We start from the raw sequence: 17,572 nt of genomic DNA, 5'->3' as shown, positions 1-17,572 counted from the left end.
ATGATGAGACAGAATAGACAGACTGTGAGAAGAAAGAAGACTCTCTCTTTGTCTCGCAGCTGCTTTTTTGCTTCTTCTCTGCAAAAAAAAACATTTTTTGGCATCCACTCCTTCAGCAAACCAAGTAAGTGCATTTTTCTTAGAGATGTAGTTCGGTAAGCTTAAATGTGCACTTGTAGTTTGTTTTCTCATTTAACAGCAGGCCAAGAATGAAAACACATAAGAAAGCATAAAAAGGTGTGCTTCTTTTAATTTATCTTTTTGTTTACTAGTGATACATTTGTAATATTTTTATGGCTCAAATTCAGTATTCAAATAACTTCTATACCTTTCTGCAGAGTTTTAACCTCTAATGGATGGTGATGGTGAAAGTAATGCTGCCATTGGTTTATAATATGAAATGTATCAATGTTTTAACCCTTGATATAACTTTAAAACATTGTTTTACTCCTTTTTATCACTCTAGTCTAGTACATGGTTTTATTTGTTTATCTGCTACTATGTGACCTCCTTAAATTTATAATGCTTTAAAAGTCTTCAAATTTGGCACAATATGATCTTTCTTAAATGTCATAAATATTAATTGAAATAAAGGTTTTTAGTCTTAGTACTGACCCACATCAACTCATATTCAGAGGCTCTGTGAAGAAGTCCTCTAAAGTTTGGTCTTCCTGTTTTGTCTATTTTGAGACATGTCCCCTTTTTGTGTCTCAATTTCTGAAAAGTATATATCATTAATTTATTTATTTAAATATCTGTTTTACTTTATTAACATTTATGTATACATACCTTATCTGTAACTATCTCATTCATACTTGGAATACCCCCTCTGTTACTATACTACTGTACAACACTTGTTCCCAACCTGAGGTCCCAATCCACACTTACCCAAACTTCAAAATATAATATTCACAGGAAGGAATATTCACTCCTGTTATTACTAGTTTTGCTTCACTAACTGCACTGTAATCTTTTACTTATTACTCCAGAAATCAAAAGTTGAAGATGAGTTCATCAATGACTGATTAATTTATTTATCAACAGCCATAAAATTAATCAATGAATTAACTAATTTAACAAGTTAATATGTTTCCTTATTATATTGTTCGTCTTCTTTTAAAGTTTGAATGGTATTTTTTGTCTGCTTTGTTAAACTTAACTTGTTGTCTAAATTGTGTTTTGATTTTGGTAACTATAGCTACAGATATTTGTCATTATTTATGACATTTTATTAATAGTGTATCTTCTGTGTGAAGATTCATGTCTTGATATTTAGCAGTTGTAATGCAGATCCACTTGAGGTGGCCAGGATTAGGGGTGTTCAGATTTGTCAAATATGATCTGTTAACAAACAGATTATAATCCTTGTCATAATCTGCCCTCATCCCAGAACATAATGAGATCTTGTTTGGGGGCAGATTTTGCTACTCAGGTGTTGCACGCTGATCCTCACCAACGTGTTGTGATTCTGACCTCTGGCTTTGGGACTGACAAAAATAGGATGAGCACTGTAAATATGGACGGCATTTATGACATGTAAGCACATAAGAAGAGCATTTAGTTCAAGACAGGTTATGAATAGAATCACATAGAGAGAAGTTGGAAAACATAAGGGGATAAAGTATGAGTCATAGGAGCGCATGGAAATATGTTTTGTGGGGGAGCAGCAGTTTTCCTCCAGCATTTATGATCAGTAAAGAAACATTTTTCCTTATTTATGATCAAGATCCAAGATGAACGCAGCAGCAGCTGAAGGCTCCAAGGCTGCTCCCCCCAAGTTCAAGCAGAAGGAGACCAGGCAGTTCAAGAGCAAGGCTCCCAAAGCTGGACAGAAGGGGTGAGAGTAATGATGTTCAGACATCATGCTTTTCATCCGACAACTCTGATATTTGCAAATTTTTTTTACTTTGGTTTCCATGTTTTGTTTTGCGTTTTTCAAATAGGTTTGACAACGACGTCCCAGGGATGGAGGGTCTTGGAGGTGAGGGTGAATTTCATGTTTAGTCTGGAACTATTCAATGTTTAGTCTGGACTCACCTTTTGTTTTTCTGTCCTGCAGACTCTGCAGTGGTCTGCCCCTGGGAGGCGTTTGGTGACATGGAGCTGAGCGACCTAGCTCAGTTTGGCATCGTCTAGACCTGTAAGATAGGAGCTCCTACCCTGGCCCTGGACAGATGTGATACCACCGTGTTTCCAAACTGTACAAGTGCTGAGGATGAGGAGCAGCTCTAAGCTGGAGGAGTGTTTTTACCAAATGGTGCAGGAATCACTGTGGGACACATCTCTGCAGTCCCAGGGTTATATGGAGTCTCTCCTAACCAGACCCAGAAGATAAATATTCTTCGATTATATATATATTTTTTTAGGTGCTGTTTAAATGTATCAATATTATTTTTGCTATAAACATAAATGTAAAAAATCATAAATGAGTAAGTCTATAACTTGCATTTCACCATAGCTATAACCAGATTACCTGTAATGCACACAGTCATAGTGTACAAGAAATGTATTCATAATTATGCTGGTTTGTATAAGTTATTTTCCTCAGCACATTTCATCTCTTGTGATTTTTTGATAGTCTAACAGAGAAGGTGTGTCGCTGTGCTTTTGGTTAATTGTGAATGAGCTGTTAGAACAGCTGATGTCTCAATTCACAGCCCCAGACAATGACAGCTGAAAATAATGACTGAGCATTTATGTGAGGAGTTAATGGCAAAAGGTATGAGAGATAAATCATAGGCCTAAGCATGAAAAAGTATAGTCTTCCTGACTGAACTTTCACTAGAGCTTCATATGGCATACCAGGCACTTTCCTGGTGGGCTCACACAACTGTGTTTTTGTTCATATTGTTGTCTGACCCACCCATGAAAAAGGTAAATCTAACCATTTGTTTATTTTGTTAATTGACACTGGACTGGTCCAATCACGTCTTTAAAGCAGCTGTCATTGTTCTTTGGACGACATGGGGAAGTTCAGATGACTGGTTAATTGTCCAAATATGTAGAAATCTTTGGTAATTCCAGTAATAACTGAAAGTCATAAAAAAATCTGATGTTATCACATTTTTATACTTTTTAGCTCATAGCCAAATTTTTCAGTCCCAATTTGGTCAACTATCATTCTGCAGAGGAAGTTCATTGGCTCACAGTTTTGAGATGACTGTAGGGAATGCAGTGTGACTGCTGTGCAGTCAGTGGTGCCATATGGGGGAGAAACATTAGGATAATTATGAGGGTCCGTGATTGACAGGAGCCCTTAAACTATTAGAATATTAAGATTGTTTTTCTCAATAGAAAATTATAAACCTATCATCATTAACAGAAGATTTTAATCAGAATGGGCTAACTAATACTTAGTTTTGTTTTGTTTTCTTCTTTTTGGCAAAAAAAAAAAAGTAAACATCAAGAGAGCCTCTGTTTTGCCCCCTTCCCTGCTGTATTTTTATTCAAATGGTTCGACCTGCCCTTAAACCTGGCACAAATGACACGCTAGCAGTCCAAAGGAAAAGTCTGGGTAGCAAAAAAAGAAAAAAAAGAAGAAACACAGGAGAAAAAAAAAGGGCAACAGTATGGGTGAGTCAATCAATCAATCAATCAATTTTATTTATAAAGCCCAATATCACAAATCACAATTTGCCTCACAGGGCTTTACAGCATACGACATCCCTCTGTCCTTAGGACCCTCGCAGCGGATAAGGAAAAACTCCCCAAAAAAACCCTTTAACGGGGAAAAAAAAAAAACGGTAGAAACCTCAGGAAGAGCAACTGAGGAGGGATCCCTCTTCCAGGACGGACAGACGTGCAATAGATGACGTACAGAACAGATCAGCATAATAAATTAACAGTAATCCGCATGACACAATGAGACAGAAAGAGAGACAGAGAGAGAGAGAGACAGAGAGAGAGAGAGAGAGATGCAGGTAATAACAGTAGCTTACAACAACATTATTGAAAGTAATAATATTATAGTTATAGTTCTGGCTACTGTGGTACAATATGTTGAAAGTATGTATTAATATCTGGCAGTATACTTGTGTGACAATAGTCATATGTGTATAATAACAGTAGAAGTATGACTAATGACTAATGATGGCAGCAGCAGCAGGAGGCATCTGGCAGGACCACGGCAGCAGCACAACCACACATGTCACGCTGTCCAGGCACCGCTGCGATATGAGTTAATCTGAGAGACAGTGGAGCACAAAGGCTCCGGAGAAGAAGCCGAGTTAGAGACATCCAGAATGGCCGAGTTAGCAAGATGCAGTAATAGAATACGAGAGAGAGAGAGAGAAGGAGAGAAGGTGCCCGGTGTATTATGGGGGAGGGTCCTCCGGCAGACTAGGCTTAAGTCAGCCTAACTAGGGGCTGGTACAGGGCAAGCCTGAGCCAGCCCTAACTATAAGCTTTATCAAAGAGGAAAGTCTTAAGTCTAGTCTTAAATGTGGAGACGGTGTCTGCCTCCCGGACAGTAGCAGGAAGATGATTCCACAGGAGAGGAGCCTGATAGCTGAAGGCTCTGGCTCCTGATCTACTTTTGGAGACTTTAGGGACCACGAGTAACCCTGTGTTCTCAGAGCGCAGTGTTCTGGTGGGATAATATGGCACTATGAGCTCTCTAAGATATGACGGAGCTTGACCATTTAGAGCTTTATAAGTTAACAGTAGGATTTTAAATTCAATTCTGGATTTTACAGGGAGCCAGTGCAGAGAAGCTAAAACAGGAGAAATATGATCTTGTTTCTTAGTTCCTGTTAGTACATGTGCTGCTGCATTCTGAATTAGCTGGAGAGTTTTTAAGGACTTACTAGAGCTTCCTGATAATAGAGAGTTACAGTAATCCAGCCTAGAGGTAACAAAAGCGTGGACCAATTTTTCTGCATCTTTTCGGGTCAGGATAGGCCTAATTTTCGCAATATTACGCAGATGAAAAAATGCAGTCCGTGAGGTTTGTTTTAAATGAGTGGATATGATGTTGCTATCAGTGGTGGAAGAAACAGAAATAGAGTAGTAGTAGAAAGTAGAAATACTACACTCTAAAAATACGCCATTATAAGAAAAAGTCCTGATTCAAATGTGACTTAAGTATAACCTCAGAATTATTATCAGCAAAATGAACTCAAAGTATCAGAAGTAAGAAGTCATCATTATGCAGAATGGCTCCTTTTAAAGTATGATAACCATAGAAATGTTACTTCTGTGATCATTATATGAGCTCCTGAGGTTATGATAGAATTTACGATTCTGTTTGCATGTAAGAGTATATATATTTAAATATTCTATTAGCATTTCAGGAACTGTCACAAATCCATTTAGGGACATGAGTTTTTCCAACAATGAACCAGCACAGACCCCCTCCCACTCCCCTCATCCAAGGCTGAAGAATGCCAATAAGAACAGCAACAGTCAGTTAATAAGAAAAATGACTGAGGTACATAAATGTAAAGCAAAGGGGAGAAAGAACACATTAACCAATGCGCAATCATCAGACTTGACAATTATCACAGGAAAACAATCTTTGTTATATCGAGATAACAAGATAATTAATTTATCACGAGAAAACAATCTTTGTTATATCGAGATAACGAAATAATAAGTCGTTATCACGAGATAACAGTGCACAAAAAAAAAAACATGGCTGTTCTCGTCTTCCGTAAGATATGAACCTGAACTCTACTAGAGACACTAAAAAACAGATTTAACCGCAGCTTTTTTATTGTACAGTTCGTGTATGTTATTTTCTTTATTTTATTTTTTTTTATCTTTGGTTCTGAGGAACATTTCACTTCATCCCTCCCTCCTGTATCACTTTGTTCTGTAGACCAACAAAGGAGCACTGTGTAAGATGTAGGAAGATTTAGTGACATCCAGTGGTGAGGATTGCAGATTGCAACCAGCTGAAGCTTCTCCAGGGTAGGATTCCTTCAGTGTTCACTGTTCAGGAGGTTTTTACCAGGGGCCTATTGCACAAAACTAGGATAAGGGATTAAGCCGGGATATCTTGGTAATCCTGACTCAACTTATCCGTGATCCGGTTGCACAAAAGTGGGATAGTGGAAAGCAGGATATGTTATGACATAAGTTGCCATGGAGATTTATTCTGTGGAGCTAGCCTGCTCCAGACCAGGCTAAGTTCCAGGATCTATTTAATCTCATCCCTTATCTCAGTCTGCAGTCACCACAAACGGAAACCAATAGTTATTCCACTGCCCACTGCACATTGTTATCACATTCAACCAGACCCACTGTCATTATTTAAACATTTGTGATCATTAATTGCAATCATTTTAGATAAATGATGATTTTGCGATCATTAGATAATTTAGTTTCCCATAGACTATATATAAAATACACATCCCATATAAATATAAATACACATCAAAGAGTAACATGATGTTCCTTTACTGAATAAGGATAAATCAAAGCAAGTAAACCATCAGCTCCTTTCAAAACTGAAGTCACACAGTGACTCTACAAGATAGAAAGCACAGAATCAAAGCATATTATACAACACAAGAATAAATACACATTCAAAGGTCTGTATATGATACACCCCGCATGTCTGCACACTGAAATAAATGCAGGACAAATCCATACACAACAAATGAACAGACAAATGAATGGATGCAGTCGCCTCCCTGCAAGCTTGTATACACACAGTATACAGGACAAACAACATAAGAGGCCAAATCAATTTAAATTGAATTTAAAAAAAACAAACAAAAAAAACACAAATTCCTCCGCCACTGCAGGTCATATTTAACTTAAATTTAAAGCATGCATGTTAACTAAAATAATTTAACACATACTGGTCCCTGACCAGCTGACCACTGTCGTCATCAGGGAAGATGGCAGGATTGTCCCAGTCCATGTGTGATGGGGGCCCTCTCCTTCCTCAGGCAGGCCACATTGTGGAGGACAGCACAGGCCACAGTGATGTCACATGCCCTCAAAGGGCTGACCCTTAAGTGGTTAAGATAGTGAAAGCGTGCCTTCAGGAAGGTCATTTCGATCCTGGCCCTTGTCCTGGCATGGGCATGATTATAGGCCTGCTGTGCTTCCTGAGGGTCTGTGTATGGTGTGAGGAGAAAAGGCCCCCAGCAACACACCAGAGAATTCACTTGTCAATACAAAATCTCATCATCACAACCTCATAAATAGAGTGACATTCTTGACACAGCCATGATGTAAAAAGTGGTTATTAACAGAGGTTGTGTAGCTCACCTTGTGATAGGCGCTGATAGATTCCAGAGGTCCTAAAGACTCGGGAATCATGGACCGAGCCGGGCCACTTTGCCACAACATTGCTGATCAGATAGTCAGCATTGCAGACCATCTGAAATTATAAGACGAAGACTATTAAACCAATCAATGCACACCACAAGCAATGCACAGCGTTCATTAATGGACAATATCAAAAAGTCATGTTCACCTGAACATTAATGCTGTGAAAGGATTTCCTATTCACAAAATCCCCCTCATGGGCACCTGAGGGGAATTTTATATATATATATATATATATATATATATATGATCAATCAGCATGCACACGCATGCACACACACAAACACACGCACACAAAATTGCATACATATAATGAAACAGTGGAGGAGCATGGAGCATGAGGAGCAAAGATAAGATAAGATAAGATAAGATAAGATGAACTTCATTTATCCCAAAGGGAAATTCAATTAAGTCAGTGAGTTCATCTATTTATCAAAGAGTTATACTGTCCGATGGAGTTACATTTACACAATTTCACTCACATCTGCAGTCAATTTCACTTACAATTTCAATTGATTCATAATCAGAGTACAACTACGTTTTCGGAGATGTTAGCTATTTGGATTGTAGGCTGATGGTTTCAGCGGAGCAGTGAGTGTGTATTTGTGCACTACTTACGCATTCAGGCGGTCTGCAATACTTTGCCACGCTTTCTCTCGTTGTTTCATAACTGTGGCGGTGTTGCCTTTCTTTATGATTTGATCCTTTACCTCTTCGTAAGCCTCCATGAGGATTTCTGCCTCCGACGGGGTACGCCGCTCTTGTTGCCATGGTGAATCGGTGAATCTGTGATCGATGGCGGGGTCTATTTGAGGAAGCCGCGTGCGCGCACTGATGCAGGATTGGTTTCACCTGGCTTGATGAATCCGTGTCTGCTCATCCTGGCTTGGTCTTTGTGCAACCAATTACGCCTGGACGCTCTTGTTTTGGATTCGTTGAACCCAGCTCAGTCATTTATCTTGGATGTCTGAATCCTACTTTTGTGCCCCTGGAGCTTAATTATCAGCAGAGGTCTCTTCCTCTCCAAAACAGACAGAAATAAACCGATAGAAACACTGAATAAAGCCGTTTCACGTTATCAGTCGGGGTTTCTCCGACACTGTGACATGCCAAACAGAAACTTAACAGCTGAACAAACCATTTTAGAGCATTTTTAAAAACAAAAGTCTCACATCAGGGCATAGACGTCATTTAGGTATGGCGATGTAGCCTATGTACGGCAGCTGCCATACCTTGGAATCGGGAGAAAAAAAGAGAGAGGTTCTGTAGTCATTACTTGAGGCGCACTGGCTGGTTGTTTTCATTGTATTGCACTTAAATATGTCAATAACATGCTCATCAGTGAATATGAGTGTTATTAAATCAAACTGTTCGCCACTTCGCTCCTCCGCGAGTTATGTGAGTTATGTATATTTCCAAATAGTCGCCCGGTGGCAAATAGCCGCCGGGCACCTAATAGCCGCCGGGGTTTGACCCCATTTTGCGTATTAAACACCGGTCCGATGAAACGCCCGGGCGATTATTTCCTCATTCATTGCCTCACGGCTGTCCCGGGACTGTTTGCGCTTTTATGCACGGGTCGGTGGTGAAGTGGTGCACACGACTCGTGCTACAGACGGACAGACAGACAGACAGCCACGTATCTAAAACAGGTAATACATCTGGCTACATCTTTCCCACATCAAATATCCGTGATCACCTACACCTGCGTGCGTAAAAGCGCACACAATTCCGTGTCCTCTCACCACAGATGCTGTGATTTGATGGCCCGGTACTCATTGTAGCCCACTCTTATAAGACCCAATAATAATAATAATAATAATAATAATAACAATAATAATAATAATAATAATAATAATAATAATAATAAGTTACTGCGGACCTATATGCCATGCTTTTTAACAAAATTACCAGAAGAGTTCGCTGAAAAACAGGTAATGTCAGCCTGAATTACTCACGTGCGTCCCCGGTGAAAATTGCTGACATGCATGGGGAATACAGCTTCTACAGGCTCGCCATAGTTTACTGTCAGGACTCAGGGACCAGAATTCGGGATGGCGGACTGTCGGGATGGCGATATTTCGGTGTGGCGGCCTGTAACTGTTGGTTAAATGGCCCGTTCGGTTGGTATTCGGGTAACTGGGGCTTTACTGGTATAATGCAATAGCACCACCCAGCGGTGAAACCCGTGTACATGTGTACACGAAAAAAATGACCCACCCTAAATGTTTAGAGATTTTTGTACACGAACTCACCCCTACATTATACGGTATTTTTGCACTAAAAAACATACTGGACAGGAACTGTAACCAAATAACGGCCTGGTGCAGGTCGGTGCAAAAAAAAAAAAAAAAAGCCTTGAGCAAATAGCCCCTGGTTCTTTTAAACGCCTGGGGTCAAAATCGATTTTGTGAAATAAACGCCCGGGCTGCTATTTGGAAAAATACGATATCTTTGTGTTGTAAAAGCATTTTGCTCTGCTGCTGTAGACAGCCTGTCTAAATGATGTCTTGAAGCCTGTCTGATTGTATGTGGGATTTTTTTCTTCATGTTGGCATGTTGAGCTTGTATTTTCGGTCTCTGGAGACACTCCAATAAATTCGCCTATACAGTATTGCACCAAATTGGCCTTTGTTTTACTGTGTTTCATACACCGGGCCCCTTGGTTATCTTCTAGAAATGAGCTTGTAGTTAATTTATTTTCTTTATTTTCTGTGAAGTTAAACACATGACTAATGATAATTAAACGTCCGCTCGCTGTCCGTGGTGCTGAAATATGCTCCGAAATAGGTCCGATGTTTTCACTGTTCTCACCAAGTCGCGCATTACATGCAGACGTGAGGTATTATGAATGTGAGAAACAGCTTCATGTCCTTTGAAACAGTTTTCAACAGCATAGTATGTACTTCTGACAGGTCAAAGACCAACGTGAAGTTTTATATAAGTTCATATTTTTGAAACTCCATCATCAGTAGCTCTGTGACGTCATGTCATATTGCCATACCTTAGCTTTTGCTGAAACGACGCCACTGCATCAGGGGTTCTCAAAGTTTTGATGACTGAATGCCATTTTAGGGAGCCAGCATATGATTAAGGACCACAGAGGAAAAGAGCACACACTATGACTTTTAAATGACAGACCACGTTTTTTAATGACAGTGATGACATTTTAATTACTTATTATACTAAAACATTTTTTAAGATACTATATAATGACTTTTCATGACATTTTTAAGGCATATTATACACTTTTTATAAGGCTATGATTCTATGACTTTTATCTCATTTTTATTACATACTATCAACATCAACTGTGATATAGCCTACATTCATATGACATTCTAGTTTTTAACAAATTAGCCTGACACATTTGAAAATAATGAAATCGAGAGACAGAGCAGTGTTTGACACTGATTCTACCCACTGCAGTCAAGCAATGGCTTCTGCTGGTGTGCAGCAACACCACTTGCACAAACCACATGCTGAACTTCAGTGCATCATAATACTACAACTGGTATTAATACCAATAATGGCAATTTGTTGAATTTATTCATGACAGCATCTCCATATTTGGACATTTTAGGCTTTTGTTTGATTTTAAATCAACAAAGTCATGGTTGCATTGCGGTACCTACGTTTTCTACTGCAGACGGTGCCACTCAGCCATGTTTCATGAAAACTGTTGGACCCATAATAAACCTCATCACCTCACCTCTTCCGTGCATTGTGTACAGATTTACAGTGCTGGCTCACAGTTTTTTTGTGTGGAATATGCATCATGTCAGCACAAAGCTCAAGTAAAGAAGGCCTTAAATCTGTATTTTGATAAAGGGTCCCTCTTATAAAGCAGCACCCAGCTTTTCGGGGCCCCTGAGCTCCTCAGTACCATCCCAGTGGAAAATAAAATCATCACATTGATTGTGCCGCTTAATCAGTCACTACTAATGAAGGAAGTGCTCATTGTGATAGATTCACAGATATTCAATCAATCAATCAATTTTATTTATAAAGCCCAATATCACAAATCACAATTTATCTCACAGGGCTTTACAGCATACAACATCCCTCCGTCCTTTGGACCCTCACAGCGGATAAGGAAAAACTCCCCCAAAAAACCCTTTAACGGGGAAAAAAAGTGGTAGAAACCTCAGGAAGAGCAACTGAGGAGGGATCCCTCTTCCAGGACGGACAGACGTGCAATAGATGTCGTACAGAACAGATCAGCATAATAAATTAACAGTAATCCGCATGACACAATGAGACAGAAAGAGAGACAGAGAGAGAGAGAGAGAGAGAGAGAGAGAGAGAGATGCAGGTAATGACAGTAGCTTACAACAACATTAATGAAAGTAATAATATTAGGCTATAGTTAATAATTCTGGCTATTGTGGTGCAATATGTTGAAAGTATATATTACTGTATGATAGTATACATATGTGACAATCAGACGTTGCGCTAGACTTTTTCGTCGCCGGTCATTTTCACCGACAGGGTTGTAAAAATCCGGTTATAATCTATTTTTACCGGTCATTTTAATTTTCGTTTTTAAATGATAATAGAGATATTCAAAGACATTTAGTTTTCATTTGTTCGTTTTTAATAAATCCAACAAGCAATTTATAAAGTGTGTATTAATAAGGACATGAACGAAAAGATGAACAGACATCCACACACCGCAGCGCTTCAGTTCGGCGTCTGGTCTATTTTTCACGCGAGCCGCGAGCGCTTCTGTCAAGCTGGATAGAGCGGATCGTACCAAACAGGAAGTCGGACACAGAAAAGACGAGAGAATCCGGCCAATTTTCAAAATAAAATAACAACAGCATGCACTGAGGAACGTGAGGAGAAAATACCATGTTTATAATTTAAAATAACACAACAGTGCATAACGAACACATTTTTCAATACCATAATCACTTCATTACAATTTTAATTTTGTGTCATCGAGCCTACAGACATAACTACATAAATAAAATGGTCAGAACAATATGCCCTATTCATTCAGTGTTAATCCAACACGCTCAATAGGCTACATGCACATGCAATGACAAATTGTCATTAACTTATTACGTTATAAAAAGCGATGAAAATATGTACTTACCCATGTTTAAAATGACCTGTTGATGTGAAAAAACGAGTACTGACGGGAACAGACGAGTGGAGTCGATGTTTAACCGGCGCGGAGAGCGCAGGAGAAATGCGCTGCCTGTGTGGACAGTCAAGCGCTGTGGATATCCTTTGGATAAAGGAGATACCCCACCGTAGGCTTATCCAATGTTAATAAAACGGTTACTCTTCCTGTCTCCTAAGTGGGCGTGGTTAGCTCTCCCTCCAATGGACAGTGGAGACAAAGGCTCTGGAGAAGAAGCCGAGTTAGTGACATGCAGTACGGCCGACATGAGAAAGAGAGAGAGCGAGAGAGAGAGAGAGAGAGAGAGAGAGAGAGAGAGAGAGAGAGAGAGAGAGAGAGAAGGTGCCCGGTGTATTAGGAGGTCCCCCGGTAGACTAGGCCTAAGTCAGCCTAACTAGGGGCTGGTACAAGGCAAGCCTGAGCCAGTCCTAACTATAAGCTTTATCAAAGAGGAAAATCTTAAGTCTAGTCTTAAATGTGGAGACAGTGTCTGCCTCCCGGACCGTAACAGGAAGATGATTCCACAGGAGAGGAGCCTGATAGCTGAATGCTCTGGCTCCTGATCTACTTTTGGAGACTTTAGGGACCACGAGTAACCCTGCGTTCTCAGAGCGCAGTGTTCTGGTGGGATAATATGACACTATGAGCTCTCTAAGATATGACGGAGCTTGACCATTTAGAGCTTTATAAGTTAACAGTAGGATTTTAAATTCAATTCTGGATTTTACAGGGAGCCAGTGCAGAGAAGCTAAAACAGGAGAAATATGATCTTGTTTCTTAGTTCCTGTTAGTACACGTGCCGCTGCATTCTGAATTAGCTGGAGAGTTTTTAAAGACATACTTAGGGCTACCTGATAATAGGGAGTTACAGTAATCCAGCCTAACGAACTAATCATTATGTAATGATGTCTTGATATTGGATCTCTAACTCTGTTCTCTCTGTAACTTATCAGTATCTATATAGCCCTCCATTAGGAATCATTAGGAAAGTAGCCTGCCATTAAAGGATTAACAAGTAGGCTTTCAGGTCATTTCTCATTTGTTCCCTCACTCGTTTCATTAATCATATACCACTGATTAGACACTCTATGACATTTGATGGGTAGTTGCTCAAGAACTGACCATTAACTATTTGTTCCTCATTAGTTTCTTCTACTCTTTTTCTGTGTACCTTATTGTAAAGTGTAACAGCTTAAATATTTATTTATTTTTTTCAGTACCCATACAGTCATGCAGACAGGGCGTCATTTCATTCCAGCATAGTGGGGACACATATTGAGCAAGGGTCTGGGGGTCCTCCTCCAGGAAATTTTGAACATTAAACACTTAATTGCTTATATTCTGGTGTAATTATTATTTTAATTTATGGTGGAAATGTCTTAATTTATGTAAAGGAAAACACAAAATTCAGGTGACAGGTGACAATTCAAAATAATTTAAAAAAGGAACATAATGCACAAGGCTCTCAGGCATTCTGTATTGCTATCAAATATCCATTCTCCTGTAACTTTTCTCTTAAATGTTATCTCTTCTGAGTCAACACACATTTGTTATTGTGTATAAATAAGGGGCCGTGTTGTGCAGTGAGGTTTAAATGGCTCTGGATGCACAGAGTACATGTAGATGCTGCTCTGACACACTCTGAGGTTGCCTCAAAGTTCTTAAATTAGATATGAAATCCACTGATGAGTGCTGATAAAAAAAGAGTCTTTTGGGGGGGAAGTTCATTTACATTAAATTCAGCCTCCTAAAACCATGTTGTTTTGCTACATGCCTTGTTGCAGGGCTCTTTAATTTAACTTGTGATCCAGTTAAATGATGCTTTATTTCCTGTCGATTGAATAAAATCAAATTCTCGTTTTTTGACTGTGGTGGCTTTTCCAACAAGGAAAGTTGAGGAGGGAGGGGCAGGGGCTCTTGTGGTCTTGAATTAAAACTCAAATATAAGACGCTTTTTGGTTGAGAATTGATACCATTATCCAAATTTCAAAACTAAAATATAGAATTATTTAAAGAAAAATAAAACTAAAACAACAGCAAAAAAAGTCGTGCAAACATGGTACTATTCTAGTCAAAGGCCAAAGAGGTAGGTACTTGAGCTCCACCTTGGGTCTATCTCTGCACATGTAGGGCTCTAGTTTCCCGGCGCAGCGCAGGGTGGCTCAGGGTGGTGAACCCCACACAGAGCTAGTTTCGAGCAGCGCAACCCGGGGCGCCCTCAGTTTGGTAGTTTGGCAGACTGAGGTGCGCTGAGATGGGTGTGGCGGCGCAGCAGGGGGAGGTGTCGACAGATCCAGCTTGGTGCAGTGACAGTTTCGTGCCAAAAGGCTTCGCTGAAGGTGCGCTAAAAGCTCGCCAACTGAAACCAGGTCTACTGTCAGCGCAGGGGGAGCGCAGCCGGTTTAAGCTGAAGTTTGGCTGACGGGCGGACAGTGCGCACACGTCACCAAAACCTCACAGGCAGGTTTCCAGAATATCAGGCACATTAACGATGCAATAAATAGCCACAAAACCACTATTCAATGCAACTATCTGCAATCAGCACATAAATGTATCTCTATATCGACTGTCCCGTCACATCTGATGTCAGATCAAAGGGGATTGATCCGTTTGACCGTTTGGCACGTTTGGCACGCGTAATGGAAACCCAACCTGATTTGATTAACAGCCTGCAAACTAATGAGTTCACATCCCTCTCAGCCAACCACAAACAGCCACAGCATCAGATAGGGAGTATATATTCAGCATCTGTCATCTTAGAAAAGTCAAAAGAAAAGAAACAGAGTGAGACTGCGAGAGACAAAGAGAGAGCGTGCGCACGCACGAGAGAAACACAACATTGATTTACAATTGTGGTGACCTCCTCCCAGGCTACCTTTGCATCATCAGCCCGTGGAGGTCTGCTCGCAGTTCCGTATATTCAGACACTGCGACCTCCCGGACCAAAACATCAGTTTCCTCCTGGGAGAAGTTTGGCTGTCTGACGCAGCTGCTCTCTTCTGCCATGGCGAATTGAGTAAACTCTCATTACGCCTTCGCGCGGCACATTTACGGGTGAGGAGAGGGGCTCGTTTGATTGGTGTGATGTGTGTAAAACCCACTCCACGCCTTCTCTCCTCCCTCTTTCCGACTTGCGCCGGTAGGAGGGATGGAGGTGGGATAGAGGAGTAACTGCGCCAGGGCGCACGGTGTGCCAAACTTCGGTCTGCGAAACTAGAGCCCGTAGGGTACACAGGGATCAGTAGAGACAAATTCACTCAATAAAATAAATAAATAAATAAATAAATAAATACATGTTTTATTATTAAAATTAATTTATATTAATTAAAGTACATTAATTTTTTTTAAAGATGCCAGATGGGACGCAGTAATAAAATGCCACGATGTAAAACTCAATGTAATCGAGAATCAAAGTACAATGACTCACATTTACTGTCTGCAGACATTTCTATTCATTATGTTGTATCTACAAATAAATTAAATTAAATTAAATTAAATTAAATAATATTTGCATAGTTCATTCTTGGTTTGACCTCTGGCCCAAGATGGTATGACCTGCAGTGACCAAAGGCCGAAACAGATATTTACGGTTATCAGTCATAAATACAACTGAAAAATTAATTAAATATTTAAAATAGAGTGTAAAACAAACATATAGCATTATATTTATTATCTAACCTCCAACAAGTTGCTAAAAGGGGAGAGAAGCTTTTGTTATATTTGTTCTGTTAATCACCAGCCGGTTGATAAAAATAACTGCCACACAAATGTGTGCGCGCACACACACACACACACACACACACACTTCGACCCTGGACCAATCCCTGCATGGACATACAAGAAAAGTCCCACCTCGTTACCATATAAGCATCAGTGAAATTGGAAATGTTGCTTGGGAAATGAATGAATGAATGAATAAATATATTATGCCAACAGAAAATAAAGTGCAAAATTAAGTACTGTGTTTCTACAAACCAGGGGTGTTTGTAAAATTTGAGGAATTTGAGGATGATTTTGATGAACAAGCTCTATTTTGATGCTTTTTTTATGCACTCACACTTTTTTTTAAATCATCGTATTTTCTGTCTTACAAACATAAAAACTTTATTTCAACTTTTTTAACTTTACACACCTTTTTAAACTTTTTTTTAGTAATTATGATGTTAAAATATTAGCAATCGTTATTTATTAGTATTGAGTGAAAAAGTGAGTGAAAAAATTTAATTGAATTTCCCCTCAGGATTTATTTTAGTATATTAAATTCAGGGCTATTTATTAAGGGTGGGGAGAAAAATCAATATGGCATAGTATGGTGATATTTTGTGTGGCAATATTGTTTCGAAGCATGGACAGCAAGTACTGGTGTTTTAAATTTTAGAAATTATTAATATTCTAAATACAAATACAACTTTTGGTCGCCTACTAGAATAATGAAATCAATTAGTTATTCCTTTCAGCAGATACATTTTTTTATTTTTTTTAAGATATTTTTTGGGGCATTTTGGCCTTTAATTGACAGGACAGACAAGTGTGAAAGGGGGGAGAGAGAGAGAGGGGATGACATGCCGCAAAGGGCCACAGACTGGAGTCAAACCCGGGCTGCTGCGGCAACAGCCTTGTACATGGGGCGCCTGCTCTACCACTAAGCCACCGACGCCCCTGCAGATACATTTTTTTACAATAAAAATGACTGAAGTGAGATGAGCAGACTGAAAACTTTACCTTATAAAATTAAAAAAGATGTTGACAAAGTCTGACATCATTAGCAGTTGAAAAAAAGTAATAATTTGCAGTGTATCCCAATCTATGTTATCGCAGTATTCAGCATATTGCAAAGAGTTTAAGGGGCTCTAGTGATTCACACCCCTACTATTTATAAAATGTTCGGGGCTGAAGCCTCAGACGTGTGGGCCACTACAGACTCACACACAGGCAGACAGCTGATATCAAAGCCAGCTGGTTTAACTGACTCTGCTGGTTCTATAATTAAGTAGATACCACTTAATTAATTACCTGTGTTTTTGGCGCATGGTAACAAGAGTATTGCCAGATTGATAGGCCTTCTTGGTCACCAACTTGCTGGCTAAAGATCATGTGATTAACAAGTTAATAGGATTGACCACCATCCCTCTGCCTGCTCAGAGAGCGGCTGGACGGCAG

At 39.7% G+C, this 17,572-nt stretch overlaps 1 protein-coding gene across 1 annotated transcript; it reads left to right on the top strand.

Moving 5' to 3' along the window:
- On the top strand, positions 1 to 2,552 carry LOC117251769 (retinal cone rhodopsin-sensitive cGMP 3',5'-cyclic phosphodiesterase subunit gamma-like). Its single transcript, XM_033618303.2, has 4 exons — positions 1 to 124; positions 1,727 to 1,837; positions 1,944 to 1,981; positions 2,060 to 2,552. The coding sequence occupies exons 2-4, from the start codon at positions 1,734 to 1,736 to the stop codon at positions 2,134 to 2,136; spliced, it is 219 nt and encodes a 72-aa protein (XP_033474194.1). The 5' UTR covers positions 1 to 124; positions 1,727 to 1,733; the 3' UTR covers positions 2,137 to 2,552.
- Positions 2,553 to 17,572: the final 15,020 nt, after the last annotated feature.

This window comes from Epinephelus lanceolatus, chromosome 2 (genome assembly GCF_041903045.1).
Source record: "Epinephelus lanceolatus isolate andai-2023 chromosome 2, ASM4190304v1, whole genome shotgun sequence".
NCBI classification, from domain to species: Eukaryota; Metazoa; Chordata; class Actinopteri; order Perciformes; family Serranidae; genus Epinephelus; species Epinephelus lanceolatus.
This window is presented reverse-complemented; position numbering and strand designations above follow the sequence as displayed.